The sequence below is a fragment of the Tamandua tetradactyla genome, chromosome 14 (assembly GCF_023851605.1).
Source record: "Tamandua tetradactyla isolate mTamTet1 chromosome 14, mTamTet1.pri, whole genome shotgun sequence".
Classification (NCBI taxonomy): Eukaryota; Metazoa; Chordata; class Mammalia; order Pilosa; family Myrmecophagidae; genus Tamandua; species Tamandua tetradactyla.
Window position 1 is genome coordinate 58897900 of NC_135340.1, and position 27420 is coordinate 58925319.

At 39.1% G+C, this 27420-nt stretch overlaps 2 protein-coding genes and 1 long non-coding RNA gene across 9 annotated transcripts in view; 1 reads left to right on the plus strand and 2 right to left on the minus strand.

Moving 5' to 3' along the window:
* LOC143656045 (uncharacterized) overlaps positions 1 to 1551 on the minus strand; it is a 56309-nt gene extending 54758 nt beyond the window's left edge. For all 5 annotated transcript variants that reach the window (XR_013162373.1, XR_013162374.1, XR_013162376.1 and 2 more), the window contains exon 1: positions 1345 to 1551. This is a non-coding gene — a long non-coding RNA (uncharacterized LOC143656045). The remainder of the gene's footprint in view (positions 1 to 1344) is intronic.
* Positions 1525 to 20979, plus strand: EIF3J (eukaryotic translation initiation factor 3 subunit J). Of its 2 annotated transcripts, XM_077127744.1 has the most exons (8): positions 1525 to 1726; positions 1813 to 1919; positions 10065 to 10119; positions 10611 to 10702; positions 14908 to 15022; positions 17046 to 17207; positions 18653 to 18726; positions 19135 to 20979. In XM_077127744.1, exons 1-8 carry the CDS (start codon positions 1684 to 1686, stop codon positions 19264 to 19266), a joined length of 780 nt encoding a protein of 259 aa, XP_076983859.1. In that variant the 5' UTR covers positions 1525 to 1683; the 3' UTR covers positions 19267 to 20979. The 2 variants fall into 2 exon arrangements, with proteins under 2 accessions (XP_076983859.1, XP_076983858.1); XM_077127743.1 differs by lacking the exons at positions 1525 to 1726; positions 1813 to 1919 and adding an exon at positions 1972 to 2273.
* The window catches only part of SPG11 (SPG11 vesicle trafficking associated, spatacsin), a 105023-nt gene continuing 96184 nt past the window's right edge, over positions 18582 to 27420 (minus strand). For both annotated transcript variants that reach the window (XM_077127718.1, XM_077127717.1), the window contains exons 34-40: positions 26111 to 26244; positions 25344 to 25451; positions 23753 to 23921; positions 23216 to 23304; positions 22863 to 23018; positions 21960 to 22111; positions 18582 to 21472 (exon numbers count right to left, since the gene is read on the minus strand). In XM_077127718.1, coding sequence (XP_076983833.1) covers positions 21292 to 21472; positions 21960 to 22111; positions 22863 to 23018; positions 23216 to 23304; positions 23753 to 23921; positions 25344 to 25451; positions 26111 to 26244 — 989 coding nt within the window. In that variant the 3' untranslated portion in view covers positions 18582 to 21291. The remainder of the gene's footprint in view (positions 21473 to 21959; positions 22112 to 22862; positions 23019 to 23215; positions 23305 to 23752; positions 23922 to 25343; positions 25452 to 26110; positions 26245 to 27420) is intronic.

Below are 27420 nucleotides of genomic sequence, written 5' to 3' on the forward strand. Positions count from 1 at the left end.
GGGAGCATACAGTTCAGAGTTTCCCTGCCTTCTGTATTCTCTCCTTCGTAAGTGGTTGCCTGTAAATCACTGCCTTTCACACTTTAATGTGCAGACAAATGATCTGGGTATCTTAATAAAAAGGCAGATTCTGATTCAATAGGTCTGGGGTGGGTCCCGAGTCTGCATTTCTAACAAACTCTGCAGGTACTGCCCTAATGCTGATTAGACCACACACTTTGAGTAACAGGGCTACCACACACTTTGAGTAACAGGGCTGCAGACTGTCTCTTGAAAGAGCATCTTTGTAAAGTTTATAGACTCTCTCTGAAAGGGTACACGAGAGATGAGAAATAATGGTTGCCAGTGGGATGAAGAGAATAGCTGTTCAATGTGTATCCTTTCATACTTGGATACTTTATCAAGTATGTGTATTACATATTTAACAAAACAAAACAAAAGTATCTGAAACGGCTCGCCTCTTAAAATTCTGCAGTGGAGCTCCGTGGCCTAAAAAGCAGAGTGCAGTTGCTTAGTCCACCTTAAGTCCATTATGACTGGTTCACCTGGTCAGCCTTATCACCAACTGTGCCACTAAGCCACACTCAAATGCACACTCAAATGTGATCTTGGACCACACGCCCGGTTCTTTCTACCGGAAATACACCTGAGCACATTCCACTTGGTTTTTCAAACTCCAGCTTCTGCGGCGCCTATCTCGGAAAGACTTTCCTGCACCCTCCAGCCCCCCGCTGCCTTTAATGTTACTTTTTTACATTTAACCTCACAATGCTTCTTTTTATTGCAGTAATCCCAGTGTCAAAATCTGTTCACATGTCTACCTTTGCTACTTGACTGTGCCCTCCTTGGGGACAAGGCTAGAGTTTATGCCTAGCACAGAACGAGGAGCTCCGAAAATGTTCTGAGAAAAGAACGAACGAATCAATGTATTGGCCTCACAGAGCTCACAGGAAGGGAAAATCCTCGTAGATGGGGGCTCTCTTCGATCCCTTCATGACTAACACGAGGCAAGCGAGTCACAGGCTGGCTCCAAACACCCTGGCTAGGAGGCAAGAGGCTATCCCCTCCACTCGTTCTTTTCCCCAGGAATGCCGGCTTCCAGCCGAGTCCCCTCCGGCACGGGACGGCACCCTCTGGAGTCGAGAGGCCGGTCCGCCGCCCCCATTGGCTGGCCCTCTTCTGAGCGCGGCGTGAAGAGGCTGGGGGCCACGGGATCAAAGGGAAGGCGCGCCAGCAGAACGCCCGTGAGCGGGGCGGGGCTGGGGACGTAAGGGGAGGGCGGCGAGGACCTGCGAGAACCAAGTTCCAGGCAAGGGGCCGCCCTACGAACTTCGCCGCACTTACGTTTCCTCCCTCGGGGTCGGGCTGGACTGGCGCTCTCCTGACTGCTTCCTCTCTTCGGTCCCACCAGCCTCCAGGACCGTCCTGAGCTGGGAAAAAAGGCCCGCTTGACCCCGCCCCCGCCACTCCCAGTTCCGCCCCGCCCGCCGCGTTCCACGCCCCTTCCCAGCCCGCGCGCGAGTAGCCGGCGCCAGGAGAGGCGGGGCTTCGGTTCCGGCGCACAGTCAGCCACGGTCCCAGCCTGCCCCGCGTCCGCCAACGAGAGCAAATCCAGTGACTCACCTCCGCCCCGCTAACTCCGCGATCGCTCTTCCCATCACACACGCTCACACCCTGCTTGAGATGGCGGCAGCTGCGGCGGCGGCGGGAGACTCCGATTCCTGGGGTAAGGAGAAGTTCCGGGGGCTGGGCCCGGGTCTGCGCTGGCCCCACGCCGAGGCAGGCACTAACGCGGCTCGCTCTCTTCCGTAGACGCGGACACGTTCTCGGTGGAAGACCCGGTGCGGAAGGTGGGGGGCGGCGGCGGCACCGCCGGCGGGGACCGCTGGGAAGGCGAGGACGAAGACGAGGACGTCAAGGTGGGTGCGGACCCGGGAGCCGGGTAGCGCCGAAGCGGGCTGGCGCTCGCGTTGTCGCGGGCGGGATGCTCGCTGACAGAGGGGTAGGCGGACTCCGGGCCCGGGATCGATGCCCAGGCCTGCGGGGCCGTGGATCCAAGCAGAGCGTAGGGCTCTGTGATGTCCTTTCCCTCTCCGTTGACCGGTCAAATGGATCAGTGGCCGGCGTCATGGCCTTCCGGACTCCCTAACCGAGGGCGGCAGCGGCTCCAGCTCCAGCCCTTCTTTGAGGGTCCGCTCTCGGGCCTGGATCCCACCCACCGACTGGCGACGGGAGGTGACAGCAGCGCCCGGCCGGCCTGGCCCACGTGCAAGGTTCGCAGTCCGCTGCCACTAGGGGATGACGCTCGGAAGTTGGGAATTGAGCCCCATGGTTTATCCCATATGGAAAGTCTTCGACTCTCCTTCTTTTTCGAGGTTAAGTCTCTAGGGCCAGTTACTGATTAATGTTCTGGAAGTCCCATTAATGGTAGCGTGTGTTCTAGTTGTTAGATGAAATATTGTCGTTTAGTTTCAATCTTTTTGTCACGAGACAAATATAAGGCGAAATAAGTTTTAGCTTTCCCTTCCCCTGCATTGTGGTGAAAAGGATGAACTGAGCCTGAAACAGGTCGTAGCCTAGTGGTCAGACACCTAAAGTCCACCCAACTAACCCGAATAAAGGAGAATTGACATACTGAGTTATTCCTCTAGACATAGGTGACCCTAGGATGAAATAGTGAAGGTTTGGTGATTAGAGTAGATGAGAGTCCAATGTTTATTTAATAGCTACAAAAGTCTCATGTCCAGAATATTAGGACTCTCAAGCCATTATTAATTGATTTTAATAGTTTTAATTTAGAGAATGTTACTCTCCTAACTTCCTTCTTAGCACATAATGAGAACAGTACGATTCTTGTGCTTGGATTGAAAATTTTAAACCAGATAATCATTATGAATTTAATAGCACTGTTTGGATTTTCCCTTTTCTCCTGAGTCTGATGTGGTGGATGGCCAATTTCTTAACCTAAGGTTCAGCGATAGATGAACTTTGTAAGTATTGGAGTTAATAATTGAGTATTACTGTTATTGACTGAAGAAGTTTAGATGGTTCATTTACATGTTATATAGACATGGAGATGGAGTGTGTTACCAGACTCGTTACAAGATATTAGTTACCTCCCTGCAGCAGATCTTCAGTTTTGAGACTTTAAGTTCAAAATTTGTGCTTTCACTTTTTCTGTGCATACTCAGTGTGGCAGTTAAGATACCTATTATGAAAACTGGGGATGTTAGCAAATGAGAAGAAAATATTAGAGAGATGAAAAGTCACAGAAAATGAAGTTTGGATAAAGCAGTCTGGACTGATAAAATGAAGAAACCTGCCTTGGATTATGGGAGCTAAGTGGTGTGGATCTTGATAAATATAATTCTAATTACTTGGAACTAATTTTTGAGATTCACAAGTGGTTAGAGACCATAAAGGTTATCTTGTGCAGTCACTCCTTCAGTGCAGAACTTTTCTTTATATACAAATAATTTCTTTTCCCAAACTTTGAAGTCGATCTTGGAGAAGAAAGCTGAACTTGTCCATTATATTCCCATGTTGAAATGTTGATTTCTTTCTTTTGAGCTGCTCCAAGATTCTCAAGATTTGATTTCCATGGAGTAGTTTGATTCCTGGGCTTTGGAACCAGACAGATCTGGGTTTATATTTATATTATTGTTTTGACATTTTTTAGATTTGGGATCATAAGCATGTTTTTTAAACATTCTTTTTTAGTTTTCCAGTCAGTGAATTTCCCAAGTATAAATGGCCATTATAGGAACTACCTCATAGAGTAATTCTGCAGATCAAATGAGGTAATATGTTAAGAATTAAGCAGAATAAATATTCTCACTTCATAGGAGTTTTCATTTTTCAGGCTAACGGAAAATATGGCTAGGCTCTTGAGATCTAGTGTCTGTGCTTATTTTTTGCCACATTGCTTATGATTTCCTAAACTGAGAAATAGTGTTTTCCGCAGTGCCTATTTACTATGACTTTTGTGTTTTGAATGAAATGACCATAATTAGCAAGCAACTTTTTGCTTGCTCAGAGTTTGCCAGTCTAGAATGTTGTCATGTTTGGTGGTGATGAGTAACACCAGATTTCTGAATTCTAATGTTTTAAGGTATACTCTTTTTGTAAGGAGGCACAAACAGGGCTTAGTTTCCTTGAGACTAATACATAAATTAAAAAAAATTCAATACCAAGACATTATTATAAGTTCTTCAGTTTATGTCAGCATTTAATGCTTAATCTTTAAGAATATAGGCTTAAAACAAATTTTAAAAAGTAGGAGAACTGAGATGTTAAGGTAATTTACGTTGCTTACTATTTTCAGTAGACATTACAGCATTTTGCTGCCTTTGACTATCCGAGAGCTGTCTGGCAGTGGCAGAAGTAGATTTAGATGAAACTATAGAACTGTTTATATTCATGGAGGAAGAGGTTATGATTCTCCCCAGTTAGAAAGGTAAGAACTAGGGAGCATAGCTTCCTGTCTTACTGTCTTTATTCTGCTTTTCTTACTATCCTAGTATGTGGAGTCAGTGGGAAGAATTGTCTGCTTGGCATATGTTACTGGGCTCCTTCCCCAGTACTAGAATGTGATGTATACGCAGCACTGACTGAGACAGCAGTGAGCACTTACCCACAGAAGCAGGGACAACACAGCTTATACTCCTCTTTACTATCTTCCAGCATTTCAGTAGAACAGGTTAAAAGATAGACTTACTCAGAGGAAACTTCTGACTGTGTCCGTCCATCTTAGGTATTTGTTTCTATAACCTTATAATAAAATTTCTTAAAAAGAAATCCTAGAGAATTGACTTAGTAGAAAACGGCCTATCTTCATTCTACTCTTTCACTGTTTTGTTACGATCCTATCCCAGTTAATACTTTAAATCTACCAGAGTAAGGGCATTTTTCAGGCATTGAAAACAGCACTTCTGAAGAAAGGGACTATATTTTGGAGAAATGTGAGTTTCTTGGGAAATACTCAGGATGTGGGCATTTTACCAGGAAATGGGCATCTTGAAGTATGCTGTGCATGTGGAACTTACTAGGGAAAATTTCACACATAGAAGTAGTGAGAGAAGTTTAATAAACCCATTGGCAGTCTTATTTCTTCTATATCCCCACTGAGTCCTCCCTGACCAGATTATTTTGAAGAAAATCCCAGTCTCATCATTCTAGTACCCTGACAGTTTTTATGAACTAGCAAGTTTTGAAGTAGAAAGCATGTCTGTTATTGAAAAATATTTATCATATTTGTTATACAGGATCATTGAAAATAAATAAGCTACTTGTTTAGTGTTCTGCATCTTGATCTTGATTTTGCTCAGCTAGGACTTTTTTTTTTTGTACAAAATAAGCAATTTAAAACCTGTTAATTACTGTTTATGGTATTCCTTTTTTTAAATTTTTTTTTCTTAAAATACAAAAAAAAAACACCAAAAAAACACAAACATTCGTAACTTCTGGTCATTCCATTCTACATATATAATCAGTGATTCACAATATCATCACATAGTTGCATATTCATCATCATGATCATTTCTTGGAACATTTGCATCTATTCAGAAAAAGAAATAAAAAGAAAACAGAAAAAAATTCATACACACCATACCCCCCTCCTCTCCCCCTCACCAATTCACCATCAGCTAGGACTTTTAAGTAGGATTCCTTCATAACAGCTCCAAAAAGGAGGCAGACAGGTATTGAGATTATGGAACTAAAGTGCTGAGCCCCATAAGACAGGTATCTTTGCTTCTAGAGACCGGCATAGTTCCAAGATGGAAAAGCATCTGGGCTTCTTTTAAAAACAACATACTTCTGGGAAGTATAGCTTTGCAGAGTTCTAAGACCTCTCAGAGCAGTCCTCATAAGATACCGGTAAAAGGCTACTTAAAGAAAAGGAAGGGGAAGGAGTATATGTTAATGGACTGTTGCTATGGAGCAGAAGAACTTTACAGCTCTGTGATGCTACATCTATTTGATGATCTATAAATATACCTTGCTTCAGTTGGAAAGCATTTTCAGTCCTAGATGTGTTCTCTCATTGCATGTAACATTTTGTAGTTGTATACTGGCTGTGGTGTTTTAAAACTTCATTTTAATGTTTAGTCATGTTCTATTGAAGGCAGGTCTTATATTTGAAAAGGAGCCATTTCGTTCAGAGAAATTGCTCAAATGATGGTGGGTATATATCTCCAGGGCAAGATTTAGATAAGCAAGTAGTTTAAGAACAGCCTCTATTCCAGCAAAGCTAGCTATTTTAGGGGAGTATTCTGGGTGATTCTTTTCTAGATAAATTAGATATTATGGTTGGAAGGTTTATTGGCTACCAAAAATAATTGGGTGAGAGATTTAATTGGACAATGATAGGTAGTCTCTTGAACCAAGTAACTATTTAGGGCTCTTTGAAGTGAATTATAGACTTACCCCCCCCCCCCCCTTTTTTTTTTAACATGGGCAGGCACCGGAACCGAACCCGGGTCTCCAGCATGGCAGGCGAGAACTCTGCCACTGAGCAACCACTGCCCACACCTCCACTCTGTAATTATGTCTTAATTTTAGATATTTCTCTGGGAACTTTTTCTGCATTTTATCTGAATTTATCACCAGCATTTTAAAAGTCCAAGTTTTTACAGAAAATAGGGCATATTTTTCTGAAACAATGTGGCAGAATTCTACCTTTAATTTACTCTTTGGGCACCTACTAATTTTAAAACTAAGGCAACAAAAACTCTGTAAGTATGTGGGGAAAGCCCTGGCTGATTTTGTAATTATGTTTATTTGGAGGTGTGGCCAGTCTTTTTGCTGACATTACTATGCTTTCTTTATGGACATGGTACCAGTATGGTAGTAACTTCAGGGCAGACTTGTGAGCACTCAGGAGTGAAGGTGACTGGCAAGACTTGCCTTTCATGCTGCTTCTGTAAACTATAAAGAGCAGACGTCATAGGTGTTCCCAGGACTTGCTGATAGGAATCACTGCTCTTGCTATTAAAACCCATTCTTTGATGGGATGGAAGATTTATAGGTGGTTTCATTATGTCTGCATAGGTGGGACAGTTTAACTTTAGACTGTCTGAAATAAGATTTATTCTTTGATGAGGAAGTCAGGGACAGGGATAAGAGGTGGGACATAGAATCCATCTGAATGAGTAACTGAGGGATCAGTAATGTGGGTAGGATGAGGTTTTGCTGGGAAGGGACTCTGAAGAGCATCTTTGAACAAAATTGCTCTTCATTTGTGTCTGTTTCTCATTGTTGGGGTGTATTGAGATGTAGCTGTGCATTTTCAGTCATACCCCTCTCTTCTCGGCCTCTTACATCAGAGGGTGCTCAGCCAGTTTCTTTAAATTAGTAGAAAACCACCACAGGTGGTTTGAGATTTGAAAGTAGGTAACTGATGTAACTGGAGCTGAGCATATCTTCTTGGTATCCTCCATACCCCTTCTCTGTGGATCTCCCTGTGATCCCAGAGGCGCTCATTCCAGAAATAACTATAAGAACAACTTTTGGCAGGGATCTTGAGTAGGAAGAGAATTAGTTCTTAGATTGTTACTTTGTATCTCAGGACTCCTGGCCATTCAGAACAGGTTCCTTTATAGTTTTTCACTCAGATTCTGGGATAGTTATCTCTGGGCCTCAGTTTCCTTATCTGTAAAATAGGGATAACAACTTTACCTATAGGATCATGGTGAAGATTGTGTAACTACACGTAAAGCCCTTTGCACTGTGTTTCAAGCAAAGCAAACTTTACTTTGTAAATGCCATATATTAATAGCAGCAAAGGGTTGAAATATGTACCCCCTGGAAATAAGCAGATAATCCTCCTATCTGAAGCACTGCCTAAACAGCATCTCATTCACTGACCCAGCCTTCTATGTTCTGTGAAGATTAAATAACAACAAAAAATGCCTAGTAGTTAACTTTTATTTTTAGCTCTCTGCTTCCTTTTGTACTGTGGTATCATTCCTTAAGTACTTGAGCAAACCATTGAGGTAATAAAAGCATTTGATGTCTAATTTCTAACTCTAGTATTAGATGTCCAAATAATTACTAGCCGATTTGCCTTAAATCTGTTAAAACTGAACTGTGGGTTAAATTGCCAAGGTAAGGTAATTATAAAATACAGTCTTTACTTTTATTCATAGATCCTCACTTTGCTTGTTTCTATGGCAGTCTTGCAACATATCCTTAATCAGGATGTTGGATTTTTAATTTCTTTGGCAGACTTACAGGTTTTTATTAAGAATCAAGTCTTACTTTATATACCTAGACTGATTCAGATTTTATGATCTGTCTTGTTAGAAAGCCAGAAGCTTGGTGTCATAGTTGTGGCACAATACTCAGCATCTTCCTCTTCCAGTTGCGTCAGGGCCTCCAGCTTTGCATCTCCCATCCTGTGGCTCTGTCTCAAACAGCATGTCATAGTGTGGCTGGCTGTTGCTGAGAGAATGGCCAGGCAAACCTAGAGGTTAAAGCCCTGTTCAAATACAGCGCTGTCTCTGTCCCTAACAGTTGAACCTCTAAATTCTGTGGAGCCTTAAAAAAATTAAGATTGATAATTGGTTTATTTTTAGCTCAGGAGAGGTGCTCAGTGACTGAGTTAGGCATAGAAAAGAGAGTTTAGATGTAAGAACATTGCTTTGCTCAAGTTAGGAAGTGGGTTCCATGAAGGTGTTGATCAGCTGTTGGCTCCTCTGACACTGGGCTTCACATATTATATAGATTTAACTCATTATTCAGGGTTGCAATATAGAGAATATTGCTTGAAATAGATAAACTATTGGCTAGCTTTTAGATTTGGGAAATTAATAAAAAGTCCTCGACTTATGATGTAAAACAACTGGGCATCACTTTAACAGAGGCTATTATTTTGGTTTGATTGTCTTGTGCTTTAATTATCAATAGAGAAGCTTTTTTAATGGAGTTAGACAAGATAATATAAAAGTTCATATGGGAAAACAAATATACAATAATGGCCAGGAAAACACTGAAAACTCTGAAAAGCCGTGGGGGTGGGTGGGAGCAGAGCTAGCCTTAGCAGACATTAAAACATACTCTAATTAAAACAGTATGGTACTGGGGTATAAATAATCAGACCAGGGGATAGAATAGAAAACCCAGAAATAGACCAAATACATAGGGATATTTGATATATGGTAAATCATAGGGCAAAGAAAGACTTAGTAATTGCTGCTGTGACAGTTGAGTAGCCATTTGGAAAAAGATAAAATTAGATCCGTACTTCACACCATACATAAGAAAAAATTCCAGATGGATTAGAGATCTGAATGAACAAACAAACCATGTAAGTTCTAGAAGAAAATGTGGGTGAATTCCTTTGTAAGAAAAGACTTTCTGACTCAAATCCAAAGGTAACGAAAGAAAAGATTGACAAAATTTAACTGCCTAAATTTGGTGGGAGGCATGGCATTTGATGGTGGAAACATTAGAGGCATTTCCACTAGGTGAGGCACAAGGCAAGGATGCCCATTATCTCTGCTGCTACCCATTATTTTTGCTGCAATTAAATAAGAGAAATCAATTAAGAATTGGTAAATAAGAAATAAAGCTATCTCTTGTTTGCAGATGTTGGTATAGTATGCCTGAAAAAAACCCTAGAGAATCAGTGATAATATTAACTCAAATGATGAATTCAGTGTGGTAGCAGGATATGAAATGAACAAAAACCTGTGGCTTTCACATATACAAATAATATAACCAGTTAGAGGACATAACAATAGGAAAAAACCTGTCTACAATATAAATACAGGAGATTAAATACTTAGGAATTAACCTAATGAGAAATGTACAAAATCTCTAAAAGCGAAATTTTAAAACACTTCTCAAAGATACAAAATTAGACCCAAACAAATGAAAAGACAGCCCTTGTTCTTGGCTTGAATGGCTCAAGGTGACAGTTCTTCCTGCTTTAATTTGTAAATTTTATTGCAATCTCAATAAAAATATCAGTAAGTTTGTTTTCATGGAATCAGGCAAATTGATGTTAAATTTCATGGAAAGGCAAACAGGCAAGAATTATTAATGGAGGTCCTTTTCTTTAGGATAACTGGGATGACGATGATGACGAAAAAAAAGATGAAGCAGAAGTAAAACCAGGTGAGCCGCTGGGGCTCTTCTGTTTTGGTGTTATCTTGGTGAGCATCTGCTGCTTATACTGAGACAAATGACAAAACGCTCACAAAATTGAAAATTTTGGTATTTAGAAACTAAGTATCCTTCTGTTTCCCTTTATTCTCTTCCTCCTGCCTCTGTTCTCTCTCCTCCCCAAACATAAGTGTATTTCATACCTGCTATTCTGTTTGAGTGCTGGGTTTTGTACAGAGGACAGAGCGTGTTACAGCAGTGTGTGGTATCACAGTCAAATGATCTAAGTCCTGCCTAAAGGACAGTGGGAATATGAAGGGAGAGATATTTGAGTCTTAGAGCTCAGATTAGAGGAGTGAAAGAGTTCTAGACTTTCCCAGTTTTATTTGCCAGGAAATCACCATATGAAATTGGAACTGGGCAAGGTTGGGTCTCTAAAAGTAGCAAGTATCATGTCTGTCTCATATTCAAGATAACTGATTAAAACATTTCTTTACTTTCAGAAGTAAAAGTTTCAGAGAAGAAAAAAATAGTAGAGAAGATCAAAGAGAAAGAACGGCAACAGAAGAAAAGACAAGAAGAAATAAAAAAGAGGGTAAGTGCTGTTCATTTTCTAAAATGCAAAATCCTTACATTAATAGTGGTACAGTGTCTGACAGGCAGCAAATATTATCAATCAATTTGAAAGGCTCTGTGAAGACTATAAATGGATTTTATCAAATAGACAAATCTCAAAACAAAATGAATATGTGGTTTTTGCAAAAAATAGAATCTAGAAGCTTTATGTATTAGAATGTATTTTAAGTTTTCACACATATTCGGGAAGTCATGATTGTGCAGCAATCACAGTCAGAGATTTTTGCCAGTGCCTGCATTTCTTTTCTAGTTGTGATTAGTCTTTATCTGCAGTGTACATATTGAGTGAAATACCAAAAGTGTTCATTTCTCAACTATTTATTGTTTTTGTTCTTTGATTACTTGGAACAGGATCAGGAGAACTGTATTATTTAGTTGCTTTTAAAGAAAAAACACATTTACGTGGTTTAAAAATCAAAACAATATTCAGCAGCATTCCTAACCCTTCACCCATTTACCCTGTTTCATTCCCAACAGCCCACAAGTGAATATTGATTTCTGTGTCTCCATGGTGTCTTTATGCCAAATACAACCATATGCTCTTACTTATCCCCTTCTTGTTTATTGTTTCCACTTTGCCTTTTTATTTTACTATTATCCAGGAGATCTTTCCAGATTAGGACATAGAGAGCTTTTTATTCTTGACTTTCATTAAGAAAATTTTCAAACGTAGAGAAAAACAAAATAATGAATAATCACATACACATTACCTAAATTTAACAGTTAACATTTTGCTATATATATATATATATATTTTCCTAAAATATATTATCGGGTAAATAGCAAGCATAATGACCATTCTACCTCTGAATACTTCAGTATGCCTATTTTAAAAAGTAAGGATATTTCTTACATGATTAAATAGCATTATCATACCTACTATAATGAACAGTAATTTTTTTAACATCATCTAGTATTTGGTTTATATGCATTTTTTCTAGGTGTCCTAAAATGTCTCATGCTACAGAAATTGTTAACATATCCTAATTCCCTTATAGTGTCTATTCTTAGCTCTCTCTTTTTCAGTGACATTGACTTGTTAAAGATACCAGGCCATTTATCTTTGTAGAACATCTCACCTTCTGGATTTGTTTGATTAATTCTTTATGGTTATAATTTCCTGTAACTTGGCAGTTAAGTCTAAAAGTTTGATTAGATTCACAGTAAACATTTTGACTAGAATAGTTAGAGGTAATTCTGTGTGCTTCATGTGATATTCCCATATCACATCGGGAATCATATAACATCAGTCCTATTATTAGTGATGCAAAAATTGACTACTGGGTTAAGGTGGTAACAGCCTGATCCTTCTATTAAAAAATTACATTTTTTTCTCTTTAAGTAATCCAGTTTCACAACGATTTTTCACCCACTGGTTTTAGTATGACTAATGATTGTTGCCTAATTATTTCATTAGGGATTGCAAGATGGTGATTTTTCTCATCCTGTGATTCCTCTTCCATTTATTGACTGGCATTTTGGCTACCTTGAGTATGATTTCTACTAGAAAAAGAGGATAAAAGTGTAATTCTTTGCTTTTGATTATCAACTTTCAGATTGAGTAAGTGTAATAACTTCAAATCATGGAAAACGAGAGATTTTTAAAGTTCTTTTATTTTTATTTCTCTTTTTTTTTTTAGTTAAATTTTGGCCTTGTGTGTTTTTATAAAATTAACTGTGTTTTACTCAGAAGCAGTGATTATTTGTCTAATGCTTGAATTGTCACACCTTTGGCCTGTAGGAGTTCTTTTAAAACTGTTTCCTGTGTTTGACAGAACCCCATTAAGTCTTTGAAAAAGTGCCAGATTTACGTGGTAAACTCTGCCCCAAACATGGAATCACCTATTTCTCCAAGTTCCTTTTAGTGGGAAATAGTATTTTAGTATTTAGAGATCAAATCTAGGTACTAGAAGTTCTCAGTATTATTAGGGTGGCCTGGCCTTCTAGACCCATTTTTTTTTTTTTTGTGGACAAAGCTAGGAAATAAATTATGTGTATATGCAGAATCATTAGTTCACATTGATGTTTCCATTTTATAATTAACAATATGGGATGTATAAGTTCTTTGATTTTTATATATATATTTCCTATCTCTTAAACTGAAGATCTTGGTTTTGAATAATGTTAGTGTAATTGCTTATTTACTTTTTTCTACACTAACACTGTTATTATTGAGAATGCAAAACTAGCTATTGAAGCACGTTTAGCATTTCTTTGAAGTTTGGGGGGGCTTAGAATATATTCTGTTAAGGATGTATAATTAAGTCCTGTGTTCTAAAGTCACTTAGTTATTTTTCCTTTTCTTATGTCTAATTTGATACACATCTTTCCATTTGTTTTCAGTTCTAGGGATTTTTTTTTCTTTTTTTATTTTATTTTTTGAACATGAAAAATGTTTAGAAAACCGTACAAAAATGATATATTCAGAAAAAAAAGTCTCAGACATCCTGTTCCCTATCACCCCCTATAAGAAATCATTTTCGTGAATTTCTGGGTTATCTTTCATTATTATTATTTTTTTTTGGTAACTATGTAATATTCCATTGCCTATATGTACCATAATTAATGTCCCCAGTACCCTGTTGTAGGACAGTTAGATTTTTTTCCTAATCATTTTCTTGATAAACAGTGCCTCAGTGAATTATTTTATATGTGTGTCATTTCTAATAGGTATAATTTTTTGTAGGATAAATTCCCAAATATGGAATTGCTTGGTTAAAAGATAAATCACATTTGTAGTCTTGATAAAATGTTCCCCAATTGCCCTCCATTTGGGGTTGTACTCATTTTTTTCTAACAATGTAGTACTGCCTGTTTTCCCCAGTCAGGAACATTTTAATGATGTTTTTTAATAATTTGTATTTGTATATCTAAAAATACCTACACATATGTTTCTGTGAGCAGAACAAACAATAGAATCTAACTCAGGAGTTGTATTGATTGGATCTTTCTTGGTTATTGAGATTAGAATATATTTATTTTTTGTATCTTTTTTTAAAAAACATTTTTTAAGTTTCAAAGTACATTGTAACAAGTAGTTATAGAAGAGATTTCAGAGTTTGGTATGGGTTATGGTTCCACAGTTGCAGGTTTTTCCTTCTAGCTGCTCCAAGATACTGGAGACTAAAAGAAATATCAATATAATGATTTAGCAGTCATATTCATTTATTAAATCCTATCTTCTCTACTATAACTCCTCCTCCTTTGATCCCTTTCCCAATTTTTAAGGGTATTTGGGCTCTGCCCTTTCTCCTTTTTCATGTTGGAATATTTTGTTGTATCTTGATGTTAGCTTCCAACATCAAGAAACCATAATTTCAGTATGCTTGGTTTATCTTAGGCCAAGGCTTGAATGAAGTTATTTTCGATTTTGATTCAAAAAGTGCATATTGATGATTAGGACTACTACGTGAGTTAAAAGTTGAGAAATTTCCCTTTTTCTTTCCAGAAATTGTTCTCAGATTTTCTAACTTGTCATAACTACCTTTGTTTTAAAAATAGTACAGATGTGACAAAATAAATAATGGAAAATGTTTTTTTGTATCTTGGAAAAAAATATGTTTTTAAATACCTGCGTAGTATTCTATCATGATTTATTTAAACATTCTGTTCAATATTTAGGTTTTGAGTAAGTTAATTTGAAATCATAAACAATTCTTTGGTGGACACCTTGTGCATAAATATTTGTGTGCATTTTTAAGATGGTTTCTTTAGATACCTAGAAGTGGAATTATTGGATTAAGGGATGTAAAAACATTTTAAGACTTGATAATTACCAAGTTTCTGTCTAAAAATGGTATTTCTAGTCTACAGTTTTAACAACAGTATGTAAGATTACCATGTTCATCTTGCTAACAATCTCAATTCCTTAATAAAAAGAAAAAGGCTATAGAAATAAACTCATTCTTCCTCGGTTCAAACCCCAGCTCTGCCATATTACCAGCTGTCTTACCTTTGTTATCTTGGACCTCTCCCATGTCTCAGTTTTTTATCTGTAAAATTGGGAGACTAGTAGTGTCCACCTCATGAGTTCAGAATCAGTATATCTAAAGTTTTTAGAAAAATGCCTGTATTATATGTGCTTATAAAAAAAATAGAAATAAATGTACTGGGTCCATAGATTCCAAACCTTTTAAAACTTATTTCATTTTTATCTCATTTTAGTTAGAAGAACCTGAAGAACCTAAAGTGCTAACACCAGAAGAACAATTAGCAGATAAACTGCGGCTAAAGAAGTTGCAGGAAGAATCAGACCTCGAATTAGCAAAAGAAACTTTTGGTAAGTTTGAGGGTGTGACTGCAGTGCAGATGTCTTATTGGTTATGAATGGTTCAGAAAGCATGTCCTTTTTTGACGAAACGTGATACTGGCTAATTTAGATATTAGAAAGCAGTTTTTAATTTTTGTATATATTTGAGATTTCATTACTTGAGAGGCAGAGTGAGAAAAATGTTCACATTTTTTTGAGATAAGTCATTGGAGCCAAATAAAGTGTATTACTGCCTTGAATATTTTTGTCAGCTGGATGAGATTTGGATGAAATGTTAAGACTAAAGCTTTGAAAATTAAATATTGAACTGCCTGTAGGTTCCTGTTGTCTTAAGTCTGGATAAGACTCAAAAAATAGGGTGCTGGTCTAAGTGGAACATTCAGCTTTGGGTGTGGTTCAGGGTTCACACAAATATTTATGCACAAGGGTATCCACCAGAGAATTATTTATAATTTCAAATTAATTAACTGACAGCCTAAATGTTGAACAGAATGGTTAAATACGCCATGGCATATTCATGATAAAATACTATGCAGATTATTTAAAAACTTGTTTCTCCAGGATACAGAAAAATGTTTTTCCATTATTTATTGTCATATTGTATTATTTTTAAAATTATACATTATCATTGTAAGAAGTTTAAAATGCATGTATGGTTAGTGAATGCGATAAAGGACATGTTCAGAGTCCTATGAATACTCAGACTCTTCCGTAAGTGGGTTACAAGGCACAGAAAGATAAAGAGAAACAAAGTTCTCACTCATTTAATGAAGTTTGTTGTTAGGAAAAATGTCATTACCTTCTAGTCCTTGTAGGAGTAGAAGATCATACTGAAACAGTTTACTTTAAAATTGGCACAATTGATCCCCTCTCCCACTTCTCTATAAAGGATGAAGAAGCAAGCTGACTGTAGTGACCATTCTGCTTTCCCCTGAATTATGTCTTAGTGGTTTTCTAGTAAGAGTTGCTGTGATAATCCTATGCACCAGTGTGTGCTTGGCATGCCTTAACTGCACTCATCTAATCACAGAAGGCACTGGCCATTGTCATGTCCACTGAATGATAAAAGCTGCCTGTGTACTTATTAAAAAGAACGGTTAATGCAGTAAGCCTAACATGGGGCACTGTGTCACAAATGAAAAGGCAAAAAAACGAACATTCATACGGTCATTGTTTGGTTAGTAGGACTTTAATATTGTGTTTCTCATACTAAAGTACTGAACCAGTGATACTGTTAACAACTAGTTTACTGGATTATTGAGAAGGATACAGAAGCTTACTTGTATTTCAATCTAGAACCCTTTTAATTTAGATTAATTTTCCTGTCGGGATTTAATACATGGTTGACTCCTTAGCTTTTGTTTGGTGTTTTTTTTTTTTTATTTTTTTTTATTTTACTTAGCCATTGGAGTTAGTTAGCTTGGTACTTTCAAATAATCCATCTTTGTTTCCTATGCTTTTTGCCTTATTCGTGGAGGAACCATTGAGAACGTCTCTTTTGTGCTGCCTACTCCTTTGGTTGTCTGGTGAAGCCTGTGGGCTCCTTCTTAATATTTTTAAAGGCATTAAACAAAATATTTAGGCTTCTATTTACAAAGGAAACCTGTTATATTGAAATAGGTATCAAGGTATTAAAATTACAAATTTATGATAAGAGTAATTGTGTGGTTCTTTGTTAATGTGTTAATTAAGTTCTAGTGGCACATCTAATAAATACTACAATTTGAAAATAACGATGCCTATGACCAATATTTCAAAATACCAGGAACAATTATGTGAAGTGAAAGTATCTGTGATATTCAGGTTTTGCTAATATCACTGATTTGTTGTCTGTAAACAAAATGGAAGGAAAAGCTGAATTAGAGGTTCATGAAAATAAAGAAATATTTTTCTTATCCAAATTCACAAAACCCCTGAACTCTGTCCAAGGACCCCAGGGGAAGAACCCCTGCTTTTCATTTAGATCGCTAATTGATTTATAACCTTTTAAATCTTAACTTCCAGACATTTTCAGTGTTTCTTTCTCTTTTAGGTGTTAATAATACACTTTATGGAATAGATGCTATGAACCCATCTTCAAGAGATGATTTCACAGAGTTTGGAAAGTTACTAAAAGATAAAATTACACAATATGAAAAATCACTGTATTATGCCAGTTTTTTGGAAGCCTTAGTTCGAGATGTCTGTATTTCATGTAAGTAATTCTAATCTCTAACTCCTGTAGATAGGTTTTAGTAAGGACACACTATACTTGAAAGGTTGGAAGTTGATTTTTGGAGGGGAATGCTATAATATAAATTTAGAATTTGCTATTTAGCAATTACCTTGGGAATGTTGTTCTGCAATATTCAGTGAGGCTGAGAGTTTTTTTTGTGGCTGCCTTGTTAATTACGTTTTACAATGGCTTCCCAAAGAGACATCTGGGCTTGCCAGCCAGTACAGGAGCTAATAAAACACTGACTTGTTCTTTTTATCCAGTTACCTTTTGAAAGGGACTAGGAAGTGTCTTGGGGGAAATGATCTCCGGGTATATAGGATTTTAAAACTGGGTGAGACTTTAGTGACTGCTCATTTTACAAACAAGGAACCCTGTGACCAGGCACAAGTTGCTCAGTAGAGCTGGCGCCCATGCAAGGCCTCGGGATCCATGACTGTGGCGCCACACCCTGAAAGGAGTCATTCATTTCAGAGCAGGGTATATGGGAGTGACAACCACGGGCGGTGTAGCACTGATGTGGAAGGGACTGGCTTTGCTAGTATTAGCTGTTTTTAAGTCAGAAAAAGAAATCCTATACAATGAATTTAAAATTGGGTTTTCTTAGAGATTGTCACTAAGTTGGGGATCCTGAATTTGATCAGTGATATCATGGTTGATGTTTTGTTCTGTATTATTTTTCCTTTGTGCTGATTATTTAACCCCTTGATACTTAGGTGCTAATGTGCATATGAGGGAACTGAACACTTTCTGGTAGCTAAAAACCGGTATCTGTTTCCAGCTGTACCTTTTTTGGTTTTTGTTTTTAATATATTTGGGAGCATGTGTGGTCTACTAAACAGGACTTTGTCATGGTATATAGAACACTGAGTTTCTGAGCTAGCCACTGTTTCATTCTAGTTCCTGGGCGAATATATGGAGGCACCAAAGTTGGGAGGGGTGCATATCATCTACAGGTTTAAGAATTCCATATTCATTCAGCCATTCCCCACAGAGCATTGAAGATATGCTGTGGGAAGGACGTGGTTATCCTCCCACTGTTTGTTCAGACTGGGTAAGGAAGAATGGAAGGGAGTACTGTAAGATGTAAAGACACCTCATTTTCTTTTTCCTTACTGATAGCGTCTTGGTGATTACTAGTCATTATAAAGCTAAAATGTCGTTGCTGAGTTGCCATTGTTCCTGAAGTCCAAGTTTTAATTTGTTTTGTTGGGCTAGCCATAGACTGGAATGATTCCTTTACTACCTTATGTTGAAAAAAAGAAGAGAAATCCATAGCCATTCCAAAGTTTCTGAAGTTAAATATGAAAAAATTAGATTTCTCATAACACTTTTAGAAAAATGTATATTTTGTTTTTACCTATTCCCCCAAATGCTTCAAATTTAAAGTTGAGTGGTATGGTGTTTTTTTGGGTTTTTTTTAGTGGAAATTGATGATTTGAAAAAGATTACCAATTCATTGACTGTGCTTTGCAGTGAAAAACAGAAGCAAGAAAAGGTAAGAGCTAAACAGGGAAATGTATAATACATTAGAAGGGTTTCCCTGTAGGTGGGGGAAATTTTCACATGGTGGAAGCATTTAGAGACAATTATAATAATTAAATACCACTCTTAATAATTGTGGTAAAAGCCTAACCTAACAAACTTTAAAGTCAGGCAGTTTACCAGTACCATTTACATTGGAATATAAAATGTGCCATTACTGTCTTTTTGTGTATAGACATGTGCATGCTGCTGTTTTCTGAATTTAATAGAAACTGCTTTAGGTTAGGTTGAGGATCTCCCTTGGAGAATCAAGAGTTTTTCTGGGACCAGAGGTTTTGGTGTCTCTAAGAGTTGCTATCTATACCAAGTTAGATGACCATAGTAGATGAAATCTCAAGAATTAACTCTCTTTCATCTTTAGCAAAGCAAAGCCAAAAAGAAGAAGAAAGGTGTGGTTCCTGGAGGGGGCTTAAAGGCCACCATGAAAGATGATCTGGCAGACTATGGTGGTTATGATGGAGGATATGTACAAGACTATGAAGACTTCATGTGACATTTTATCTTCTCCTGGTGTCTTCTTTCTGTTGCCCACAATCCCTTCAACATGTAGCACAACTTCCTTTCCTTTCAGTTCTGCCAAATGCTACAATCAGAAGTGCAGTATCTTTGTGCTGGTTATTTAACCCCTTGATACTTAGGTGCTAATGTGCATATGAGGAAACTTGGATCTTGCCAAGGGGTTAAAAGCGGGAACCTCAGTTGCTACTAAATCATAGTAAAAAAAAAAAAATTTTTTTTCTTAATAATGTTGTCATTGTTGCTATCTGACTCCATAGCAGCAGTCACTAAATTGGAAACAAAGGTTGCAACATGACAAAAAAATTTGTGTAGTATTTACCAGCACCATTCAGTAATACAGCCTTAACCATACCTCCTTGAACTACTTCATAACTTGTCGAGAAAAGCAGTTTGCAGCAAGGGCATGTGGTGTGCACCTAGTATTAAAATTGCTTTGTCTTAAAGTTGGCGTGAGGATATTAAAATTACATTGTGAAGAAGACTGCTTATCTCAGAGTGAAGATCCTGAAAAGCCACTACCAGTTTGATATTTAAAAATTAAATGACCAAAAACCTCCAGACTGAAGCTGAAGAAGGTAAACCTCTCCATTACTGCATTACAAGTTGTGGAATCTCTGTCTAGTTTATATTTATCAGAATCTTTCTACTGATGGAGGGCTTCAGATGGGGGAGGGAAACTCTACCTGTTTCAGTTGCCTGATTTAAGTATCTGAGAAACAACTCTCCTTTGTTCTCCTAGGCTGCAGTGGAACAACTTTAACAGGGTTTTGGCATTTCTTTTCCTTTATAAAACATGCTCAGCAAACTGCACCAGTTAACTACAGTTTGGTAAATTGTTATGTTAACAATTATGACATCTGCAGTGTTTTATAAAGCAACTAATTTAATAAAATCACTATTGTAAGGACTTAATTTTTTGTGTTACCTCCCAAGAGATATTTTTGGAGAGTACAGAACAGCTCTTGGGACTAGAGTTCTGTGCTGTATCCTTACTAAAACTTAAATTTGGCCAGTAGTCACAGATTTAAAACAAAAATGGTTTTTTCCTATAGGTTCTTAGAAGTGTTGCCCTAGAGCAACAGCAGTGTAGGGTTGCCTTCCTCTTATTTATTTGGAAAAAATTTTTTAGATGCTAAGACCTAGTTACCTTAGAACTATTTATTTGGAGAAACTTGAGCCTCTACCTCACTCAGGTTATGGCTGTAAGCACAGACTGGGGGATGGGTTATTAAGGAGATTAAATATACAATCAGCCAATGTACAGTGGTGGTTAGGTTGGCCTTTTGTTGTCTTAGAGGACTCTTTATCATCTATCTTGTCAAGCTATTTAACCATGGAGTTTTTTCTTAAACCTTTACAGAATTGAAAGGATAAGAACAAAAAATGTTTTTACTTTCTCTTATAAAGGAAATAGGAGCTTCAATCAAAGCTCTGTAGACTAAGTGTAGACTAAGACACAACCATCTAAATGATTTTTGAGTAATTAATAGCACTCACCACACAGCAATAATTATAGCAACTAAAGATTGTTTTAAGGCAGACAAGGGCTTGAATTTCCTTAGGAGTAATAATGACATACACTGAATTTAAAATCTATTTTATTATAGAGAGATCAGTTTCTAACAAATGGAAATGTATCACCTGTTCCTTAACTATGTAAATAATATTAAATTCCTTTGAAACTGGAGTCTGCAGGCACAGGTATTCTTTAATCAAAATGTATCATCTTGTGAAGTAGATGCCATCTGAGAAAGACAAAGCTTTTGATCTTAATACTGATATCCACCGTAACATGGTATAGATGGATAATCACTTAAATAGGAATTGTGAAAAGGCCCACCAGTATGGTATACAGGGGTTTTACAACTCTGACCACAGAAATCCCCAGTTGGATCTACTCTGATTATAGACATTTGTTGCCAGTACCTCATTTTGATACAAGAAAAAAGACTTCATAGGGAAGTCTTTGCAGCAACCCCATTCCCTACCATGAATCCATCTAACCTGCTAACATGTCCTTCAGACAGCATCCTGTCTGAGGGTCCTTCTGAAGCACATTTACAACATCAGAAAACTTGTGTTCATATGCCAGCTTATAATACAGGTAGACATCTTCACAATAAGTGAGTAACTTCTTCAGGTTTTTCACAACCATGTCAGTAGGCTGGTGTTGTTTATATCTAGACAACAAAACAAAGAGTACCAGATACTACATCTCGAGGATTGTTAGCTCTGACCCTCCTCACATCTTACAGAGAAGGTGCTGGAGTATGGGAAATTATCTCAGACAAGTACTAGGAAGTACTTGATAAACACTGAGTTTCATTACAAATGAGTATCTCAGTGTTCACCTCCATTAGAGTAAGTTCATTACTCCAAAGGGCACCACCTCTGGCATTTAAAGGGGGAATTTTGGCACCTCAGAGAAGTTGGGTAACTACCTCTCATTTTAAGTTCCAAGTGTCATAAGCAAACTGTTTTCATTTATACATATGCATAGATCTGTTAAAAGACTGTTTTCCTCGTGGGGATTCCCAACATCTATTTGCCATCTCAAGCAGAGGGATAGCTAAAGGTATGTTATATTTAGCCATGAAATTAATTTATTCATGCCTTTCCCCAAGGCAGAGGGAAGGAGAAATGCTCACAGTAAATTTTGACACTTACTTTTTTGAAATCTCTTCAAATATATTGGATCTCAGTAACCTTTGCTGCTTAAATTCTTCCAAATAATTAAAGTCTCCTTTAAGAATCACTTGTTGGTATAGAATTTCAGCCCAGTCTGGAACAAAGTCATAAGCCTCAGCCACAATAGAAGCCTTAAAAGAACAGGAGGGAAGAAGGACACCATCAATATGAGGTAAAACTGAAGGTGAATTATTCTAGAAAACAATATTACACACTCATGTCCAGTGCATGTGGGCCCACCAGTTTTGTTAAAAGGCTCTGTGGATCCGGGTTGGGGAAAAATGTGGTGTTCATTTGGCAATTCCCCTCCTATAGCTCCTAGATACCTTGAGTGTTTTTAATCTTCCTCAGTACTGAATTAATAAAACTGTTAAGAAAGAATAACTATATTCTTCCCACTAACTCAGTTGTATAAGGAACACTGGAAAGGGTTAATTCCCTGATAACCGTCCTTCCTTGTCAAAGGGCTAGAACCAGCTTCCCAGGCAGCCTTGACTCCCTGTGCTAACCCTGGGCACCATTTTATGGATGCTGGGGCTGAGAGATGCTCACAGGACCAGTGGCAAAGATGCTACTCTGAACCTCAACTGTCTCAGGGACCAGAGGGGACAAAAGTTGTTTGCTTCTGCTTACCTAACAGTATGGGAAAGAGGGATTCTATTGTCTCACCATTCTCCAACATCTCTGCCCAAACAATATGTTAATGAAAAGTACTACCGTGAGAAGAAGAATTTTGTGTATCAGCTAAGTCAGGAGAACTGGGCTGTCCTAGTTCTGGTACTAGTCCTGAGACCTTGGGTGTCACTCAACCTCTGGATTCCTTGAGTGGAACAGCAGGGAAGAGGATGCTAGCAGTGCTGGCTAGATTCTTCTCTTGCTCACCTGGTAGAACCGAGGCAGGGCTATGATACAGTCCATCAGCCTGTGGTGACCCAGGTTGATGAGCATTGTGTTCTGGCCAATGTTCAGAAAGTGAATCTGCAGTGTTATCAACTTGGTGAGCCGACGACAGCGCAGGGCCTGTCGCACACAAGAGTCCTGAGGGAGGAACATGTAGACGATCTGTCACCATCTCTCATGTTAATTCTCCAGCAACTGTACTCACTCCTTCAACCCCTGGTTGTACCGTGACTCCCCATCTCCCAACACTGGAAGAGCTCAGGGGCAAAATAATTGCTACTGCAAACAACAAGCCCCAAGGCCATTCTGGGGTAAGACAAGAATCTCCACGTTACCTTGGCATAACTTTCTGCTGCATCCAGCATCAGAGTCAGGGCTTTTAGCAGCAGCTGCTTCAGTTGGTGTCCATCCCTGAGGCTTTCCTCTGCAGGGAAGTAAAAGAAACTTGCTGAGTCTGACTGACTCTCAAGGCAGGCTATTCCTCAACCCACTTACAGTGATGGTGGGCTGCAAGAGAAATATCTCAGCTCACATTCACAGGGAGGCAGGTAGGCCCCACTCTGTGCATACATTCCAGGACTCCTGCTATGGCTTTACTCTGGAGTAAGATTCAGTGGGCTCACAATATGCATCAAGATTAACACTGGTTCCTGATGGATGATGATATTCTGGATGTACAACTTATATAACAAGTTCCAAGAGGTTCAAATGCCTTGCAAGTTCCCCTTCCATCTCCTTTCTGCCCTGATGAGTGACTAACATGCTCTTCAGCTTCTAACAGCTAATCTCATGGGCTTTTGCCCTTCTTAGTCCTAAGAACTGTCCCTGGCCAGCATCACTGCCCTGAAGGTGCTGCTATGACCTCTGCTCACCCCAGGGCTGGGACTCAATCAATTTCAGTTGGATGCAGGCAGCTGCCTCATGGTTCTCGCCGATCTCCCGGCACATGCTGAAGCAGAGGGCAATCATGTTGTGCTTCTCACTGTCCCCAGGGCGGCAGCGTTTGATGTAGTCAAGTAGGGCTGTCTTCAGGGTGCCAGTCTGCCCAGGAAAAAAAGGGAATACCAGAGTCTCAACCAGGAATTACAAGGCAAGACAGGATTGGCCAAGTCCCTTGGTTCTTAAAGTTCTTAAACTCCCAACAAAAAGGGAAATATGAGCAAAAATGAACAAGAATACAAGTATGGGTATGGATGTGCTGAGTATAAGGAAGCAGAGTCTGTTCTCGCTGGTGGAGTGTTAATGTTAAAATGTTCAGAAGGCAGAAGCCTTAAAAGTGTTCACGTGTGAATACATCTAACAACTACTTCTAGGAGTCTATCCTTAAAGAAATAGCAGAGAAGAGTGCATTTTAGACAATCCAAAAGTCCAAAATACCATGTAGCCATTAAAACATTTAGAAGATCTATATCTATTGCGTTAGGAAATATTCATGATATACTTATTAAGTGAAAAAAGCAGGCTATTTCATATCTGCACAGCATGATGTTTTGTTAAAAATATGAAATGTTTGTGGGTATGTGTGCAAAGAAAGGGCCTATATCACATCATTAGCAGTGGTGGATAGACACGAAAGGCTTTTTCCCTGTATTGTTTTCCAAGTATCTTACTTATATTAAATGTTTCGCTTTTGTAATTGGAAAAAAATAAAGTATTTAAATGGAGAAACAAAACTGCTTCCAAAACAACCATTTAAATTCTCGGAATCTTGAGCACTTGTTCTTCTGACAACTGTACTGGTCTCTCCTGAAGCTGGCTTAGCAATGAAGAGAGACTGTTTTAGGCTCTGTTAGTCCTGTTTGGCTGGGCACAAGTTGCCAGAAGCCAAGAGTGTACCTCAGTTTTTAACTCTTCAGAGTGGAACAAGCACAAGCAGTGAATCAGCCAATGACTGACACAGGTTCTGTGAGTGAACGCCTGGCATCACATAGCATGCTAGACAGGGCTCCAAAGCCCAGAGGTCTGGCAACTCAGGCCTTCACTTCCAAGACTCCTTCCTAGTTATCATAAGTAGCGCCACAGCTTTTCTGGCACAGGCCTTTGCATTCACTTCCTAATTCGGCTCCCTATACTTTTTTTGTAGTCCCATGAAAACTCAGGGTGTGGTTAGGCTTGAGAAAGCTCTTGAACTGCATCAGAACTGGGCCATCCACATTCATCATGTCTCTCAGAAAAGGTTTTTGCCCTTGCCTCTGCCCAAGCTGGCATTCAGACAGAGGCAGGCAACAGGCTGTGGTGCAGGAGGACAACCATTTTCATCATTATTTAGCATCTGTCAGCATAATCTATTTTCTGTAATCTATAACCTTAAGCCCCTGGGTCAGCAGCATGTACGTCCTGGGGAAGTCCCTAATCCCCTCCCTCCATATCCCAGGGGTCCAGCCTGATTGGGATTATTCCTGAGAAAAGCTGAGACTCTTCAATGCCAGTAGTACATATCACCGAGTAATGCTTAATGCCTACCGGATCCAACTTCTTCCTCATTAGCACTTCAAAATAGTGTTTTTTATGCAGCAAATCAAATATGTATGTCATTTCGTTGTACCGTCCAATGCCAGTAAGGAGGCGCACCTGAGGAGAGGGAGGGTAACTTGGATCAGCATCACCTGGAATCCCCTTAGCCCACTAGCCTCATTAGTTTGAGTTGCTTTAAGAATAGAAACCTCAGGGGAAGGAGGGCTAAAGGCCTGGCTGCCATGTTTAGCTCTGTTCCATGTACCCAACAGGGGCCCTCCTTTGGAGAATTCCAAAATGCCACTCGCTACTGGCTATTCCAGCTGTTTTCTCTAAATATGATCACCAAGTGCCAAAGTGCCATCCTCCTTGGGCAGGCACTCTTCCCACACTCATTATAGTAACCAGTTGCCTGCTCAGCCACTCATGTCAATTTCAAGTTCAGAGAAATTGAGAAACACAAACCTTAAATTGGCAGTTCATTTCAACTCAAACCTGTTGTGGGAGTGGGGGTGGGGGGATGCAACTGTTTTAGCCGTCAGGAATAACTAACTGCCCTGGGGGTGACAACCCTGGAGCACAGCATGGATCCTTATGCTTTCTACTCCTTTAGGGTAAATCATAACCTGCCCAGGTAACTACCAAGAAGATAGGCAGTGGTATCTAGATAGGCAGAAACTCCTGAAACCAAATCAACTCTTAGCTGGTCTCCAGCCTATCTGCCACTTTCAAAGTTTTCTTCAGGATGGGGGGTGGGGGCTGAAGAGGCTACTTACCACCAGCCCATACTCCTCACTGGGGGCCAAGTGGTTGTCTGTCAGCAGTCGGGCGGCCTGCAACACTCGGATGATGCCCTCCATGTGGCATGTCAGAGTGAAGCAATGATGAGCTAGGATTAGCAACTCTGTGGCTGGATAGGTGGATGAGACACTGGTAAGACAGGATTGTGAACCCTGGCCACCCACCATCTGACTCTGTGCATAGCAGGAGGTTAAAGGGGCCTATCTGGAGATGGCACTCACATCAGTCTTTTGAGGTCCCTGACCTCACCAGCTCTAGCTCTGGGACAGCTCCAAAGATGTCTAAACTCTTCTCTCAGTGATAGCACAGGATTAACTCTGTCCTCGAGGACAGTCATATAGTAGTCATTTCTCCAAGTTCAGCAAGGAGAACAAAGAACCCTTACTAAAGATGGAGAAGCTTTCCTCTCTCTGCAGACAAGCTGCTGGAGTTCCTGCCAACACAAATCAAAGGGCATGCTCAGTGGAGGATCATAGGGGTTAATCAGTGCCATTTGGTGTTCTGCAATTATAATGGCTTTCTAGATTAACGAGAGACTTGACTACAAACAAATATAAAACTACTACACACTCATTTTAAGCAAAATATTTGCAATTGAGGGCAGAAAAGTGTTCCCAGCCTCAATATTGGCTGTGCCCTCTGGGCCTCTGCATATGCACATACTGTGACTATTGAGCACCCCTGACTACTGGATAGATTCTCAAGTCTTAGTTTGGACATTCCTCCAAAACCTTTCTTGACCCCATCAGTCTGGCTGTTATTGTGTACTACACTCCCAGTCTGTGAGCTACAGGGACTGTTGTTTAAGTTGCTTACTATATGCCAAGGGCCAAGAGTGCCTGACCCATGGCTGGAACTCAGGAAATATTGAACTGGACTGAAAAGCGATATTTAAAACTTATTAAAAAATTGTTAAACCTTTTAAAATCTCCATTTATAAATAATAAATAAAAATAATAGGGGGAACAAATGTTAATATAAATTTAGTACATTGAAATACTAGTGATCAATGAAAGGGAGGGGTAAGAGGTATGGTATGTATGATTTTCCGTTTTCTTTTTATTTTTCTGAATTGATGCAAATGTTCTAAGAGATGATCATGATGATGAATGAAAAAAAAATTATGTCTAAGAGTCACCCCCAGAGAACCTCTTTTCTTGCTCAGATGTGACCTCTCTCTCTAAGCCAACTTGGCAGGTGAACTCAGTACCCTACCCCCATATGGGATGTGACTTGCAGGGGTGTAAATCTCCCTGGAAATGTGGAACAGAATGCTTGGGATTCA

What these genes read in the sequence shown, in the direction of transcription:
- EIF3J (XM_077127743.1), top strand. Translation starts at nt 2,079, where the DNA reads ATGTCCTTTCCCTCTCCGTTGACCGGTCAAATGGATCAGTGGCCGGCG. An exon ending in TGAAGCAGAAGTAAAACCAG is followed by an intron (nt 10,120 to 10,610) that starts GTGAGCCGCTGG and finishes CTTTACTTTCAG; the next exon opens with AAGTAAAAGTTTCAGAGAAG. An exon ending in AAGAAGAAATAAAAAAGAGG is followed by an intron (nt 10,703 to 14,907) that starts GTAAGTGCTGTT and finishes ATCTCATTTTAG; the next exon opens with TTAGAAGAACCTGAAGAACC.